General features: G+C 39.7%; 1 protein-coding gene across 3 annotated transcripts in view; it reads left to right on the top strand.

The window, feature by feature from the left end:
- The window catches only part of LOC138757003 (phospholipid-transporting ATPase ABCA1-like), a 154,152-nt gene that overhangs the window by 119,366 nt on the left and 17,670 nt on the right, over positions 1 to 17,116 (top strand). For all 3 annotated transcript variants that reach the window (XM_069923574.1, XM_069923563.1, XM_069923581.1), the window contains 14 exons: positions 45 to 117; positions 1,362 to 1,564; positions 2,425 to 2,473; positions 3,614 to 3,727; positions 5,484 to 5,632; positions 6,286 to 6,410; positions 7,520 to 7,618; positions 10,101 to 10,290; positions 11,232 to 11,326; positions 11,761 to 11,793; positions 12,896 to 13,001; positions 14,109 to 14,183; positions 15,357 to 15,526; positions 16,403 to 16,580. In XM_069923574.1, coding sequence (XP_069779675.1) covers positions 45 to 117; positions 1,362 to 1,564; positions 2,425 to 2,473; positions 3,614 to 3,727; positions 5,484 to 5,632; positions 6,286 to 6,410; positions 7,520 to 7,618; positions 10,101 to 10,290; positions 11,232 to 11,326; positions 11,761 to 11,793; positions 12,896 to 13,001; positions 14,109 to 14,183; positions 15,357 to 15,526; positions 16,403 to 16,580 — 1,659 coding nt within the window. The remainder of the gene's footprint in view (positions 1 to 44; positions 118 to 1,361; positions 1,565 to 2,424; positions 2,474 to 3,613; positions 3,728 to 5,483; positions 5,633 to 6,285; positions 6,411 to 7,519; positions 7,619 to 10,100; positions 10,291 to 11,231; positions 11,327 to 11,760; positions 11,794 to 12,895; positions 13,002 to 14,108; positions 14,184 to 15,356; positions 15,527 to 16,402; positions 16,581 to 17,116) is intronic.

The raw sequence follows: 17,116 nt of genomic DNA, 5'->3' as shown, positions 1-17,116 counted from the left end.
TCCCTTGGACTGATGATCATGTATTCCATTGGTTTCTTTCACAGGATGACAGTGTTTCGCAGAGTAGCTCAGATGCTGGACTTGGCAGTGATCAAGACAGTGATACTTTGACAATAGGTAAGCAAAATACATCAATTCAGTAGATCCCTTTAGAATCGATGCTTAAGTTATGGGAGCACAGAATATGTTTTGGATTTATTCATAATATTAGCATTTCTAAACAAGAAAATAAATGCTTTCATTTATAAAGTGTCATTCAGGAATTCAGCCCCTCTTCAATTTTTTTTAATAGCTGCTTCCGCAATGTGGTCTCTGTTGTAATATTGGAAAGGCAGCAGCAAGTAATGCAACAGCAAGTTCTCACAAGTAACTTTGTATTCTGTTTTTGTAACTTGGAGTGATGAATAAATTTCATCCAGGATATCATCTTTAATGTCAACCTGAACCAAATAGGCTTTATCTGGAGGAAGGTGTTCTCTCAGTGCTGCTTTGGGTATTTCAGCCATGAGTGCAAATTAGGCATTAGGTCCTTTCAAAGCCAGGTTAAAATGGGGTTAACCAGGAAATTTGCACGTTTAGCGACCCAATTACATGGCAATTTGAAAGGGTCCAACCAGGTCAACCCAATCACAGCCCAACTGGGTCCCTGACCTACCTCAGAGGTGGTCATGGAATCCAGGAAAACTTAACTAGGAATCCTGCTCTGGCAGTTTGAAAGGGGAGATGGCTGACCCGGTTACTCTGGTGACATCAGCGCTTGCACATTGGCATCACAGGGAAACCTTGACTGAGGTGCCACTGCCAGTGGGGAGGGAGGGGGTGGAAGGGAAGAGAGGTTACTTCCAGAGGGGGAGAGAGGGACTCCATGATCTGAGGGAGGGAGGGGGGGGCCTCTGGGGGAGAGAGGTCGCTGCCGTGGGGCTTGTGGGGAAAGAGAAGTCACTGCTGTGGGGGTGGGGAGGAGAAAGGGGGGCCACAATTGGGGATGGGGTGGGGAGGTCACTGCTACGGTGGAGAAGGTGACTGATAGTAGGGGATGGCGACTGACTGTCGATAGCTCCTGTGAGTGCATGATGCGTCACTTATCGCATCATTGTGAGGGTGGGATCCCCTTTAAATCACCGGGTTGTCGATTTGAAAGGTGCTTCTAGAATCTTTGCCCTGGTGATCGCAGCCGAGTCCCAGGAGGGCTACCCAAGTGCTGCAATTTGAAAGGGGCTAGTTTCTCCCCACACTCTCAGATATAGGAAAGTATGGCTTGATACATTTCTTTCTTGTATTTAAAAATTGCCAATATGTCTTACTGTCTTGATACCTTCTGTGTGATTATTAATGAGTTTTGCTTTCACTCTATTTTTCAGATGTTTCTGTTATCTCCAATCTCATCTTGAAGCACGTGGCAAAAGCTCGCTTAGTTGAAGATATTGGCCATGAATTGACATACATATTACCTTATGAGGCTGCTAAAGATGGTGCGTTCGTGGAACTTTTCCATGAGATGGATGATAGGCTCACTGACCTAGGAATTTCCAGTTATGGAATTTCTGATACCACCCTAGAAGAAGTAAGCACTCGAAGCTCATTGCTTTGTGTTCGGATTGAGCCCAGCCATTTTGTTCTCAAGCAGTGAGCACTGATGAGGGCCTCACATGACTGCATTTTGCATTCTGTTTGGATAGTGGCATGAAACATGGTGGAGAGGATCACTTTGTTGTACTCCCTCCAGAATGTTAGATCATATTTAAATCAAACCAACCTTCTGTGCCTCCAGCTGATGGTGTTGCAAAGGGTTTGACTTGGATATGAAGGCTCCACTGTCTATTAACCTTTCAGATGTAATATTGTTGACTGACGAAGTTATGAAGTGCCACTTGAAAAATAGAGGTCTCCAACACTGAAAGAACTGCACCCTATTTGTGGAAGAATATAAAAATAAAAGCATTATGTTGATGGGTGGGGAATCCATGTTCATCAAGATTGTAGAAAAATACTAAGGTTTGTGAGTAAGCCAACAGTATTTGAAAATCCTTTGCAGGAGACTTCAAAATTTAAATATTTTGTATTCAAACCAAGCAGTCTTGGCTTATTCACAAAGAAATTCAGGACTTTCTTCACAAAGAGTGTTGATATCTTTGAACCTCTTCTTCAGGCAGTGGTGGTTACCTACTGGCAAAGCTTGTAGAAATCTGAGACGAATTGACTTTTTGGATACCAAGACAATCAAGTTGGATATAGGGATCAGGTGGGTTAGGTGAGAGAGAAGATTAGCATCATCCCATTGAACAGAATATCAAATTTGAGAGGTGACACAGCCTACCCTTATTCCCTTAGAGGACAATGCAAGCTGGGGCCTACTGTTAATGTGTGTTTCCTGGAAATATGGAAAAATATATTTCTTATGTTCTTCATTATTTCTCTTGGCAGATATTTCTTAAGGTTGCAGAAGATCATGGCGTGGATGCTGAAATCTCAGGTAATCTCGTGTACACCAAGACTCTTGACAATCTTCATTCTATTCTGTCACAAATTCTGCTTCCGAGAATTGTGTTTCATTCTCTTTTTTTTCTTCTAAATTAAGCCCATAGTTTGTAATGTTGAGTGTAATGTCTGTGGGCTAATGCCAAGGGTACATATGTTTGACCAAGTGGTGAGGCAAATCAACTGGTAGGTAAAATACAAGGCAAATGTTAGCAGAGCTATCTTTAAGGAAAGCTGTCCATCAAAATTTGTCTGTGTTTTCTGAATTAATGTTATATACAGTTAAATAGTGAAGGCTCGTATGTCATTTGAAGGTGGTTATCTCTTTTAGTGGAATATTTTCACACTTCAGATTGGTTTAGTTACATTTTTTTGGATTAGAACATGCAATGATATTTACAAAAAAATTTTGCTATTTATGCCTCTTGTCCATCTGATACACTTGCTTTTCCCTTTAGAGATAGTTTAGGTCTTTTGGTTTTCACCATGAGGCGTCCCTGGTAAAGGCACAGCAACTGAAGCACGTCATTGTCCTTAATCATTATCCCTAGCTATATATGATCAAATATTGAATGAATGCATTTGTTAATCATTTTTGTATCACGGAGCTTAAATAAAAAGCAAACTTTTGTGATTTTTTTTTTAGTCACAGTTCATACTTTATATATTTTAAGAATCTAGTACAGTTGTCAATGCTCATATTTCTTGAGAGGCTTGGGCTGAAACATAGTCTGTCCAGTTACGATACAACAAAGTGCTTTCGACCAGGGAATTAAGAGTTGGATCCATGCCCATGAAGGATTTGAAGATGGCATTGTTCCCAAGAGCCCTTATTTTCCGTAGCAGAGATCACAGATTTTGGAGGAGCTCTTTAGTGGTATGTATTTTGTAGATTGCATAAAGCTCAGACAATATTTATTAGAACAGCAGCATTACCAACATGTAGTCATTGGTGGCCTCCAGCTTGTTGATGGTAGAGGACTCAGCAACAATAATGCCACTGAGTGTCATGGATAGTTAGTGCATCTTTCGTGTATTGAAGATGATCACTGTCCAAATTTGTAAAAGAAAACCTGGCATGTTGCAACTCTGTAGGTCAAAGCTAATCTAACTAGTATATGTGATTCCATTTCAGATGGCACAATACCTGCCTGCCGAAACAGGAGATCGAGATTTGTTGACAGACAGAGTTGCCTCAGACCATTTACTGATGATGATGGTGATGTGAATGACTCAGATGTTGACCCAGGTAAATAAAGAGCTCAAAAAAGATGTGCCATCATCAAGTGTACTTAAAGCAATAGCAAGCTCTCACTTGGTCAACTCCATTTTACATTGTAACCTTCCCCTACCACATCCTACCATGAACCACTAACACTCGGCGAAGAACAGGGAATGCTGAGAATTGCAATTCATCTCACTTCTGTGCGAAAGGTCAGAGCTTCTTTTAGGCACTCTGAAAGGAACATCAAAAGGAAACTAGACCTCAATAGAGCAGCAGCATTAAAGAGACGGGTACACCTGAAAACAATTGAAAAGACCAGAAAGACTTGCAATTGTGAAAGTGCCTTACCTATTCCTCTCAGGACATCCCTGAACAACCAACCAGTGAAGTTCCCTTGAAATGTGCTCTCTGTTGCAGTGCAGGAGCCATGACAGCCAACTCAGATATCTCAAAAACCCAAGAACAAATTCAGGATCAAAGAAACATCTATTTCTTTATATCTTCATTACACTCCCATGTCAAGAGGAGTGGAGAAGTAAAACAATTACTCTTATGTTGCTTTGTGCAAACAGTTGAGTCTGAATACACCTTCTGACACCCAGGCTCAAAATAACGTTTTTTTTTGTACAAGATATCTTTAACTCCCATCTATGTATTGTACATCTCTATGTGGTATTTATGTACATGACTAGAAACTCTCATTGGTCGTTACCCTGAAAGGCTAAGATGACAGAGAGGTGAAAGTCGACCATTTGACCACGTTCAGATCAAATGGTTTACCTTTGAGCAATTTCCTTGCATTTATCTAGTTTCATATATTGTTCACATATCTAGTTTCCCTTTTGATGGTGTTTCCATTATGTAGGGAAGAAAGCAGACTTTGAAACCCCACCAATTATCATGAACATCCTTTCCCTGCTATTTTGATGTGGTTTATGATATTTTCCACACAAAGGCACTCTTAATTTATCATTCTCATCTTTCGCAGGAACTACAGCTAATGCGGAAATTGGGTCATAAACACACGCTCCCTGATGCTGATTTATTCAATCATTTTGTAATAGCCTGAATCTGGAACAGAAACTTTAGCAGGATCTCCATTTTGGCCCTATTAAAACCCTTGTAATTTTGTTGTCTCCAATGGTACAGTACTGAGGGAGCTTCACTGTCATAAGTGCTGACTCTGGGATGACTCAAGTTTGAGAATAGACCTAGATTCTGTCAAGTGGAAAAAAAAAGCCCAAAAATAGTATTTATTCCCTTTAACCAAATTAGTTGCCATGTTTCCTTGATCAATAAGAGTGAATAGACTTCAAATCTACTTAATTGACTGTAAAGGTGCCCAGAGCATGCTTGAGGCATAAACAACACTCTCTTCTTTCTTTTTATAAAATAATTATCAACTTTAAATGTTTCAGGTATACCCTGCTTTACAAATACTCAAATTATGAAAATTTGTTTTTATGATAAAAACCATGTTTACTTTTATGAAAGGATTTGAATGAGTTTTCACTTTTACAAAAATAACCTCCAATAGTAGTGAAAGAGCTTTGCTTTACGCCATTTCAGCTTACGAAATTTTTCACAGGAACGCTCTAGTTTCATAAAGAGGGGTATTCCTGTATTGCCATGTTTCTTGAGCATTGAGATTGTTACGGAGTGACAAATGCACACTTGGATTGTTTTATTTTGACGGATAATTTTGTTGCAGAACAAAATTTGGTATTGTGTCAATCTGTCTGGAGTTAAATGGAAAAAAATATCTTGGCTGCATTTACAGAGTCCAGGGAAACTGACTTTTTGAGTGGAATGGATGGGAAAGGCTCCTACTCGGTGAGAGGCTGGAATCTCATGAGGCAACAGTTTGTGGCTTTATTCTGGAAGCGACTGATTTATGCAAAGCGTAGCAGGAAAGGAATTTTTGCTCAGGTAAGTCTGATTCCTGTTAGAATTAATGGAAGAGGATATAGAGAGAGTTCCTTCACTGCATCAATGATAATAAGTTTATGGTCATAGATATTGTTTAATGTACACCTGCACCAAAATTCTTACTTGCTGCAGCCAAACAGGTATTTTGCAAAAGAAATAACTATACAATAACATTATCTTAAATTAAATTTAAAAGGTAATAGAAAATATGGATGGTTATGAAATATTCACAGTTAGTATAATGCAAAAATAGTGTTGCTACAATTGTGCAGATATTCCTTCTTGTGGTGTTGGAACAGTCCATGATTATGGTCTAACGAAAGAAATTTCAAGAGCCTGACAGCAGTTGGAAAGAAACTGAATTATGGCATTGGAGCCATTGTTGGAGTAGTTAACGTGGAAGGAATGATGCAAACTTTTTAAATTGTGTTGGGCATGTGTAGTGTGTGCTACTGGGTAGTCCCATGACTTTACACATCGATCCATAGAACACTTCAGCCCATCTATTCTGCCAAACCATTATTCTATCTAATGATTAACACCAGTTATCCCTTCCATTCATGCACCTATATATGCATGCAATAATGCTTTGGAATATAAAATGATCCAACCTGGTTTTTTTAACTATCTGATGGAAATTGGTGTTTTTCCAGATTGTGCTACCCGCTGTCTTTGTGTGCATTGCGCTGGTGTTCAGCCTGATTGTGCCACCATTCGGTAAATATCCCAGCTTGGAGCTGCACCCCTGGATGTATGACGAGCAGTACACATTCATTAGGTATGTCATCTAATGCACACACTGGTTGCAAAGGGCGAACTGTTTCATCGGATGCCAGAAAGAGCCACTGCTGCTCAATTTATTTCATTAATTCCAAGTTTGCTTGGGATGAGCCATGACTCGACAAACAAAATAACAGTTGTGAAGATCTGAGTTCAATTACATTTTTTTGTTTCATGCCTCCAAAGTTGTTTCCTATGAATTCCAACTCTGCGAGGTTTCACGCTGTTACTTTGTGACTTTGGAACGGAAGGAAAGCTAGTTCCTTTGGAGTCCTACTGCTGCCTAATTAATTATTGAGATTCTGCATATTTCCGGCTCTTGAGAAACTTCCTGGAAGTGCCGGGAGGTGAAACCGAGCCGTTTGGCTGTTCAACCTTGCGTCGAGGTTGATGACGTGGATGAGTAATGCTTAAGGGGAGCAGGTGCTCAATAACAGAAAAAAATTTTAGTTGGAAGCAGAATTCAAATAGTGCAATCCCATCCCTACCAATCTTTAGTTTGAGGCCTAGGTTATTTTATTTTATCCTCATCCAATCATGCAGATGTCTAACAGTGCTGAAGTGACCCGTGAGTGTAAAGGAAGTGTGTGGGGAAGGCTAGGGGTAGCACTCCTAAGGAAGGGCTCAGACCTGAAACATTGACTGCCTTTTGCTTCCTGTGGATGCTGTGTGAACTGCTGAGTTTCCCTATGACTTTTGTGTACTGCACTAAAACCCAGCATCTATAGATTTGCTTTATCTTCTCCGAGTGCAGTTATAGAATAATGGACATGCACAGCACAGAAGGAGGCCACGTTTTTTTCCAAATGTTATTAATTAACTGAATTAGAATTCTCCAACCACTTGGGGAGGATGAGAGTTTGTCTCCAGGTTGTTAATTCAAATCTGAATGAATGAGAGGGTATGTTTGAACTGCCATTAATTAGCCTCAGACTGTTAGAAAATTGGTTCACAAACTGTTTTAAGAAAAAAATATTATATCTGTTTCAGTCTCCCACTGGTTGTCCTGAGAAGGGTGAGGTTGGGTTTTAGTTTCTGCTGACCTCACTGCTCAAACCATCCATCTTAATTCAAGATCATTGATTTTCCTGTTTACCTTCTATTCAGTAATGATGTCCCTGGAGATCCAAACGCAGCAAAACTGATGGATTCTCTTGTTGGTGAACCTGGTCTTGGGACACGTTGCATGAGAGGGGACCCTATTCCGTGAGTAGACTGTCGATGATGCTTTTTATATGTGCTATAATGCACGCATTGGACTTTGAGGAGAGAGGGTTTAAAATGAGAAATCGTAATTCCTCAGTTGGTCCAGATTTGATTCGGACTCTGTTACTGAAGGTCATGCAATTTTGCCATTTCCAATTGCAGTCAGTTTCTATGCCACTTGCTTTGAAACCTGTTGCTCCATCCAGGAGACAGAGAACACTTGTTCCAGTAGATCAGTGCAAGATACTGTCAGGCCAGACCCTATCTGAGGATTAGCGACAGATGCAGGGTAAAGGTAGAAGTGGGAGTCTCAAGCTAATAGTCCAAAGATTTATTGCAGGAGGCTATTGTGCAGTTCATTTTATACAGCTGACTGTCGATTTTTATCATGTTGCACTTGTACAAGCTACTTATTTCCTCTTGATAAGACAGATGCAGTTCTCAGAATGTACATAAATCACTGTCCCAAAACTGCCCTGCAAATTCTCCCTACTCCGAGCTGGAAGAACAACGCCAAGTAATTTTCTTATCTTGCATTTAGTTTCAATTTTTATTCATCTCCATGAAAACCTGCCCTTTGATGTGATTTGCATAAAATATAGAGCAGTTCAGTGCAGGAACAGACCTTTCGGCACGCATGTCTGCCTAAGCTAAACTAAACCCCTGCTGCTTGTACATGATACATATCTCTCTATTCCCTGCATACTTGTGTGGCTATCTCGAAGCCTCTTAAATCCTTCTATAAAATAACTTGCCATGCACATCTTATTTAAAATCTGAACCCACCTCCCCCCCCCCCCCCACCATCTTAAATACATAAATGCATGTCCTCTAGTATGTGTCATTTTTACCCTAGGTTGAAGATCCTGATTGTCCACCCTCTCAATATTTTATAAATGTTGTTCGGGTCATCCCTCACTCCAGAGAAAACAACCAAAGTTTCTTCCACCTAACTTTACCCTAACTGTTCAATGTGACGAAAATCTAGCTTTGCAACTACTCTGAATACTGAAGCACCTTGTAACTTTCCATTGAAAAATGTATAACAGGGAAAATGACCAGCCTGTTGATCACACTTCAAAGAAAAAGACCTACGAGAGTTGATCTAATCGAGGTCTTTAAAATTGTAATTTAGTCATATTCCCATATAGGAGAAAAAAAATCATGCAGTCATTGATGAATCAGCAACAAATTCAGAAGAGTGAGAGTGTGCAACTTACTGTCAAAGCAAGAGATGAGACAAAAACATTTACATCAATGATGGATGAACATAAAGGAGAAATAAAGGGCATGTTGATGTGATAAAATAAAGTGGACCAGTTGGTCAGAAGATCCTGATTTGTACTCTGCAGTTTATTGCAATGACCCTGGTTTAGGATCTGTGCAATAATGGACTCTCCTATCCAATGGAGTATAGGAATAGCAGTGGACAGTACTGATCAAAAGGTGCTCAGTGCCTTTGGGCCATGCAGTGAACTGCATTATATGATGCTCTTCCTGTTAAATCCAGATTGCAATTATAAATATGTTCTTTGACCAAATGTAACCTGCTTTTTGAGGATTGTAGGAATGAAGGACTTGTTATGTTTGGTCTCATTCAAAAAATTCACTGAATAAATCTGTGTTGCCTACTACCATTCTATTAGTCCCAAGGTACACTGATAATGGTGACTTGGTCCAAGTAAGGTTTATCAGTTTGTCTATGATAGACTTGGGCACAATGAACTAAGAATCCCAGACAGTAAAGTGCTGGAAAGACAACAAGTCAGCCCATTCACACAAATTTTCTAGTTCATCATCTGACTGTACACATTCTATCTAATGAAACATGAAAACACAGCACATTATAATCGCATATTTGCATAAAGATGTAAATATTTTGGAATAATTTACTCAGTTACAGGATACCATTCATTAATCATCTATTGGAGACAATATTGCTGAGGTTTCAGGTCTGAGCCCTTCAAACTTGTCTCATATAGTCGCTGAAAAGACCTGCTGAGTTCCTCCAGCGTTTTTGGTGTTTTTACTACTGAAGACTTTTGTGTTTTACTATTCATTAAGCTGACAGCCTGTGGGAAGGTGCCTTTTCCCAGCCTGGTATTTTTGATTTTGACACTCATGTACCTCCTTCCTGATGGTAGGAGGTCAAAGTTATTGTGTGATAGATGGAAAAGATCCTCGATAATTAATTAAGCAAATTACCTCCACTTCTATTCCAAATTATTCATAAACTTTATACCAGGATATAAAAGTATTAGTACTTTGTACCTTACCGCCAAAATTCAGGCAGTTGTAGCTATATAGTGAGTTGGATACATTCCTAATGATTTTTTTTGGCTCTAATTGTTGATGTTTGGTCTCCTGCAATAAATTCACAAATAACTGAGTAACAATTCCCATGATGTTTAACCATGGGATTTTATTTAAAGAAAGAGATATCTGGATAAGTAGTTTTTATCTTGTCTATTACTTGACTCAGGGACACCCCCTGTGAGCCCACCAAGAAAGAATGGATCACTCCGTCTGTGGCAGATTCTGTAATGGACATCCTTCTCAAAGGCAATTGGACAATGGATAACCCTTCACCTTCATGTCAGTGCAGTGATGGTGCTGTAAAGAAGATGCTCCCTGTGTGCCCTCCAGCTGCTGGCGGACTTCCTCCTCCTCAGGTTTGGGAATTGATTTTATGATTATTTGGTCATATGGCTTCAGTTGAACTTTTACAACAATGTGTCAGCCAAACATTATAGAAACAAGTGTATGTACACGGATTGAATTCATGCTTATTTGGTCGTACAGCTTCAGTTGAATTTAAGCATAGCTCAGATTACATAAAATAATACAGCAGAGTGCAGAAACTTCGGCCGATGATCGTGTGGTCCACAACCCCTTAGTTTTCTTACATCCATGTGCTTATCTAAGAGTCTATGATATGTCATTGTAGTAGCAGCCTCCACCACTAACCCTTGGATGTTTCTTCAACCCACCTTTAGCAGATGTCCTCTTCTATTTGCTACTTTCACCCTGGGGGGGAGAAAGGTGTTGGCTGTTCACCCAAGCTATGTCTCTCATAATCCGATATACCTCTATTAAATCACATCTCGTTCTCCCTTGCTCCAAGGAAAAAAAACCCTAGCTTGACACATTCTCCATTTCAAGCAATATCCTGATTAATGGTTCTTGGGCAAGTATCTCGAATATTGTTCATTCATTGTGTTATCACTCATCAAGCTCAGAATATCTGGTGTATTTTAGGATAAAGCATCAATGGAGAGAGGAAAAAATATTTTGGATGGAAAGGTATTTCTCTAGAAGTTGCTATGTCTTGGTGATTCACCCACAGTTACAGACCATGGCATTAGTGATGTAGGATTTTTGCTTAATATTTGTCTCATTAAAATTGTTGTGATATTTAGTTTCATGTTTTTATTGTTGCATTTTGGTGTGTATTTATTATGTTAAGGTTTATTTGGCAAATCCAGCAACCTAGTGCCATAAAAAAAAATGTTCCTTTAGTGTTAAGCAGTTTTCAGTACTCTGAGGTATGTGCATTACTTATGAAAATAAAAGATAAGTAAATATGACACTACAGCAAATTATTCCCCTCCAGATGAAAATGAATTCTGCAGTCACCTTTCAGAACCTGTCAGGCAGAAATGTGTCAGACTACCTTGCCAAAACCTATGCACAGATCATTGGGAGAAGGTAAGCTGGAAATCATTTCTAATCAAATTGTTGTCACATAGTGAGAAAAGGGCTCCACTAGTTGTAGTGAAAAATAATGGGCAGCCTGGAGAGTGTAGCGGTTAGAACAATACTATTACAGTGTGGGTAACCTGGGTTCAAATACAGTGCTGTCTGCATGGAATTTGTACATTCTCCCCATGTCCATGTGGGTTTCCTCTGGGTGCTGCAGTTTCCTCCCAGGGCCCAAAGACGTACAGGGTTAGTTGGCTAATTTGTCACATGGGTGTAATTGGGCAGCGTGGGCTCGTGGATCAGAAGAGCCTGTGACCAAGCTGTATCTCAAAACTAAATTAATTAGAGTTATAGTAGTTACCCTAGAGTGTTTCAAATTTCATTTAATATTTGGCTTTGTGCCCTTGAGTGTCTCAATTCTTTTTGTTTTGTATTAACAGTTTGAAGAACAAGCTATGGGTGAACGAGTTCAGGTAGATTTTATTTTCCTCAATCCTATTATTTTAATATAATTCAGAATAAACACAAGAATATAAAACAGTTTTGATGTTGAACAAACAATGTAGCGTAAAATATTTAAAAAATATTGTTGAATTATCATAACTGGACCACAGACCTGTATAAGTCTCATTGGTGCATCTCACTATCAGTATAGTTTGCCCCAGGCATTGCTTTATCTTTTAATGTTTCTCCTTGCACATTAAAGTTAAAGGTTCCTTTATTACTATGTACTCAAAATTAGTTTTCTTCTACATGCCCTGTAAAGGCATCCAAAGAGATGGCACTTGCTCCAGTGTCCATATCACACAGTCAGAAAGGCAAAAAAGTGTTCCTTCAGAGTCATTGTGTGTCCATAGATCCCACTACCTTCTCTGATGCCACTACTTTCTGTGGTCCTGTGACCTCCATAGCCACATGGCCTCCTATTTGTTCCAGCAGTAAACCCAAACTCCAGGCATTCAAATCACTAAATCAATCCACGACTTCATATTGGACAACTATTTCTCACTCTCTTGGCCCCAGGTTTTTGGTCAGAATTTTATACCCTGAACTGCCTTAGCCACCTGGGGAAGAGATTCTGAGTAAAGAAACTTCTCTGCATTTCTGACTTAAATAACCGACTTCCTCTGTACAACGTAGCTTCCAAATTTAGAATCTCCACCCAGAGAAACAACATCTCAGCATTTACCCCATCAATACCTCTCATTATTTTGTGTAGCTCAATGAGACTCAGGTCAGTGTAGACCCTGGCAGTTCTAGTGGCTTTTGTCTTTGGATGGTTCTGTGCAGAGCTCTAACTGATCAGATTTAAGGGTTTGCCTACACTAAAGTGCTGGAGAAACTCAACAGGTAATGTAGTATCTATAAGAAGCAAAGGGATATATCCAACATTTTGGGCCTGAGCCCTTTGTCAAATAGGTTACTGGGTTCTGCCAACACTTTTATGTATTGTCCTACAATCACAGCATATGTAGACTTTTCTGTTGAACCCCATATTTGAGGATTTGTTGTGACAAAACTGTTTCCACTCATTCAAGGAGAGAAGCAGTTACTAATGTATTTTTGTTTTCCTAGGTACGGTGGATTTTCACTGGGGGGAGAGAGATCTTCGATCCTGGCTCCACAAGAGGAGATCACTCAAGCCATACTCCAATTAAAGCAGGGACTTCAATTAACACAGGTCAGTTTTGAATATATTGCAGTCAAATCCTGTGTAAAATTAACAGCAGCAATGGAAAGACAAAACTTATCCACCTACACAAACCAGTTTTCTAAAGTGTAAATTACACCTATTCCTTCGCCTCCCTGCCTATGCATAATTGTTCCTGCAACACACAAAATGATGTAGGAGCTCAGCAGACCACGCATCATTTATGAAGCCAAGTGCATTGATCATCACAGAATGGCTGAAATTCATTTTTTAATGCAAATATTAAATATGTGATGCATTAGGGTATGTGTTCAACCCTTGTTCTGAAATTTGTTTCTATTTTCAAATAGAATATTGCAGCACCGAACATGTCCATGATGTTGTGTCAACCCCTGTAAACCTACGCCACAGCAACCTAATCCTTCCTGACCTCACATCCATAGCCATTTTTTTTTTTTGCATCCAATTTCTATCCAAGAGTATTTTGAATATTCCTATTGTGGCAGCCTCCACCACCACCCTGGCAATATATTCCAGGCACCAACCATTCTCCGTGCTAAAACTTGCCTCTGATATCTCCCATAAAATTTCCTCCACACTTTAAACAGATATCCTCCAGTATTTGCTATTGTCACCTCAGCAAAAAGAGTGCTGGCTGTCGTCCCCATCGAAGTCCCTCATAATATGCCTCTATTAAGTAACCTCTCATCCTTTGTCACGCCAAAGAGGAAAGCCCTAAATTGGTCAACTTTGCTTCATAAAACATGTTTTTGAATCCAGAGAACATCTTGGTAAATCTCCTTCTGCGTCCTCCCTGAACTGCGAAGCACTTTATATTGTTCATGAAGCACTGGTAACCAAGTGTGTATTTTAGTATTTCATTGGAACAGTTTTGAAGATGCACGTTTCAGGAAATGCTGTGCGCTAATCAAGCTTTGCTTTTCAGTTTCATAACATAATATCAATCTGCCATATGTGAATTATCCTCCAAGGGGATTGCTTATTGGCTCTATTATACATGGGTCTCACTGGTGAAGATGAGTGGCCATTAATTTCTGCATTCACCGATGCGCAGGACCCGGCAGAAGATATTGGCAGGATGGAGACATGTTAAGAGTTGTGCATTGTGTCTTGCAGGGCAGTGCTTCAGAACGATTTATGAACCAGCTCCCAAAATTCATGTCTGGACTAGACACCAAAGATAACGTAAAGGTAAGACCTGACTTCCTCAAACTTGATTCCAGCAGCTCCACAGTCGGCATGTTAAAGCCTTTGCCCTTCCCCTAACAGACAGCAAAACTAGGATTTAGAAGAGTGACATTGTCCACCTTAAGTTTATTGTAAGCATTTTTCTGAAGAATAGGGCTTATAAAGCAGCTATATCAACTCCACTTGAGTAACCCAAGAGAACTACTGAGTTGGTGTGCTTTTTCAAATCTTCATCAAATTCAAGACCACCTCAGCTGTTGTTATTTTAGGTCAGTATCATCAAGGCGAACAGTTAGGATTAAGTAGGTAGGGGGACCTGGTTTTAAGTGGCATGAGGGTTCATAGCTGGACGGGGGATGAAGGAATGATTTTTCAAGTTGATGACATCCAAAAAGCTGGTAGAACCAATTTTAGTAATAACTTGTCAATTTTGTATTACTTTTGTTACCAAATTACTAGGAGCCTTTGCAAACGAGCTTGATTCTAATGCAAACAGAATGTTATCATTCCTGAAAGTGAAGTAAATGGGGGAAAATTAATTTGGAAATGCTGGAGATATGATCCAAAATTTAGAGCTCAATCTTTCAGGGGTGAATTTCGGAAGCGCATTACATGCTGAAGTGGAAAATTGCATCTCGTCTCCAATTGATGGCAGTTGATGCTGAGTCTATTGTCAAATTCACACTTGGCTGTTGAGCTAAGAGGATGTGTAAAGCAGGGTTGGTCTCAGTATTGGTAGGGAGTGGGGATGCCTGTTATGTCACAGACCTGCCATGATCTTATTGAACCCCTGAACAGGTGTAAGAGTTGGAAAGGTCTATTGATGGCCTCCTTTTAACCCACTGGCAGTCATTGCTGGCTTCATGGTGTGCAATAGCATTTAGGTAGACTATTGATGGGAGGTCTGATATCATTAGTACTGACCAATCAAAAACCAGGGAGTACATCAGAAGAGAAAGGAATGGAAAACAAAATACACATGCAGACAAAGAGCAATATTATATGTACTCAATAGTGTGAAGCACTTTTTAACAAACAGGCTAAAAGGCACTTGAGGTATATATCTTTGCCTCTGTCACACACCACAATCCTCACCACCAATTGACCTGTCCTCCATCTCAGCACCGTTTCAATAGTAATGTTTCAAACTATCTATTTTTTGGGTTTCCCTTTCAGGTCTGGTTTAACAACAAAGGCTGGCATGCCGTGGGAGCATTCCTGAATGTCATGAACAATGCCATTCTGCGTACTTATTTACCAGAAGGAGAAGATCCAAGTGTGTATGGAATTACTGCCATCAATCACCCACTCAATCTGACCAAAGAGCAGATCTCTGAAGTTGCCCTGTAAGTGTCTTTTTTATTTTCACTTTTAACTACTGCAAATTAAATTGTTCTTGTTTAAGATTTAAAAGAAAACTCCTGATTGAAAGATCACGTTTTAATTTCTGTTTGTCAATTTGAACTTGTTCCATGGATTACTCTCAGCAGAAATTCTTTTTATTTTCCAAAAAAGACTACAAGTAACAAGCATATTTTCTTCTGTTCTTGGAACATTGTGCAGAAACCAAATGTGTTGGAAGATGGAAATCTGAAATAAGACCAAAAACTCTGGAAATGCTCAGCCAGATAAAGAGCGTAAATAGAGAGAAGATATTTATGATCAGTGATTGTTATCAGAATAGATTCTCAAGCGCAATCGCAGATGTTAAATAAATGACTGTTTGCCTCCCATAGAACCTGCCAAGCTTTTCCTCATATTTCAGCATTTTATCATGTAATCGATCCTCAAGCTTCCCTTTCTAAAGTCGGCACAATTATGACAGAATGCTGTCACATCACATTAGAAAGCTGGTGCTCAGCTCCCTGGGAATAAGAAAAGATGTAGATCTGATGGTAATATTACAGGGGAGGGCCTTGGACTTTGAATGCTACTCAATTTTAAGGGAAGGTTTGCAATTGTGTTATTAACACCCTCCCCAACCTCAAATGCACACTCCCCCCTGCCCCCCCGAACACATTTGTATGGTGTACAAAATTATTTGATTAAAAAGCAAAACATTCCTTTTACTTTGGATTTACAACATAAGCAAAGGATGCTGTAAATATTCATTAGGACAGGCAGTATTGATGGAGAGAGAAACAGAGTTGACATGTCAAGTTGATGAACCTTTCATATGTACTTTTTGGTTGTCTGACTTTGGTATGTATGCATTGTTGCAGGATGACTACCTCGGTGGATGTTTTGGTTTCTATCTGTGTGATCTTCGCCATGTCTTTTGTCCCAGCGAGTTTTGTGGTTTTCCTGATTCAGGAACGGGTCACCAAGGCCAAGCACATGCAATTGATCTCTGGAGTGAAGCCAGGTGTTTACTGGCTGGCTAATTATATGTGGGATATGGTAAGTCAACAATTTAAGCCCTCATTGCTCAGGAAGAGCCTCTTACCCATCCAATATTTGCATAGCAATGGGAGTAACTGGAATGGTCAATACAGGCTCTATGGGCTGATTGGCTGCCTTTGGTGCTGATTGATTCCATTGATTTTTTTTGCAGATTATCATCCCATCTAGTGTAATTTAGGAAATCCTACCTCTCCTGCTTGAATATCTTCATAAAGCACATTGTCAAATTTTGTTTGTGCAGTGAACTGAGATTCAATGGTGGTGTGTTATACTGATGGCTGGGCCCTCCCCCATCTACCCATATATAACCCTGGTTTCCTGCCTAAACCCTGAGCCCCTCTGAAGACCACTGTAAGACCCTGCCCTCAGTTATAAGCTAATAAACTGAATGTTCTCCCTTCAGTCGTGAGAGCTTTTATTCATGCTACAATTTGGTAACCCTCCTATAATGCATCTTGGACGTGTTAGCACTGTGAAGCTTCAGTTAAATACAAGTTGTTGCCGATAGTTATTATATTTTTTTTTAATTATTA

This window comes from Narcine bancroftii, chromosome 1 (assembly GCF_036971445.1).
Source record: "Narcine bancroftii isolate sNarBan1 chromosome 1, sNarBan1.hap1, whole genome shotgun sequence".
Lineage (NCBI taxonomy): Eukaryota > Metazoa > Chordata > Chondrichthyes > Torpediniformes > Narcinidae > Narcine > Narcine bancroftii.
The sequence above is the reverse complement of the archived record's forward strand: the minus strand, read 5'-3'. Positions and strand labels throughout refer to the sequence as shown.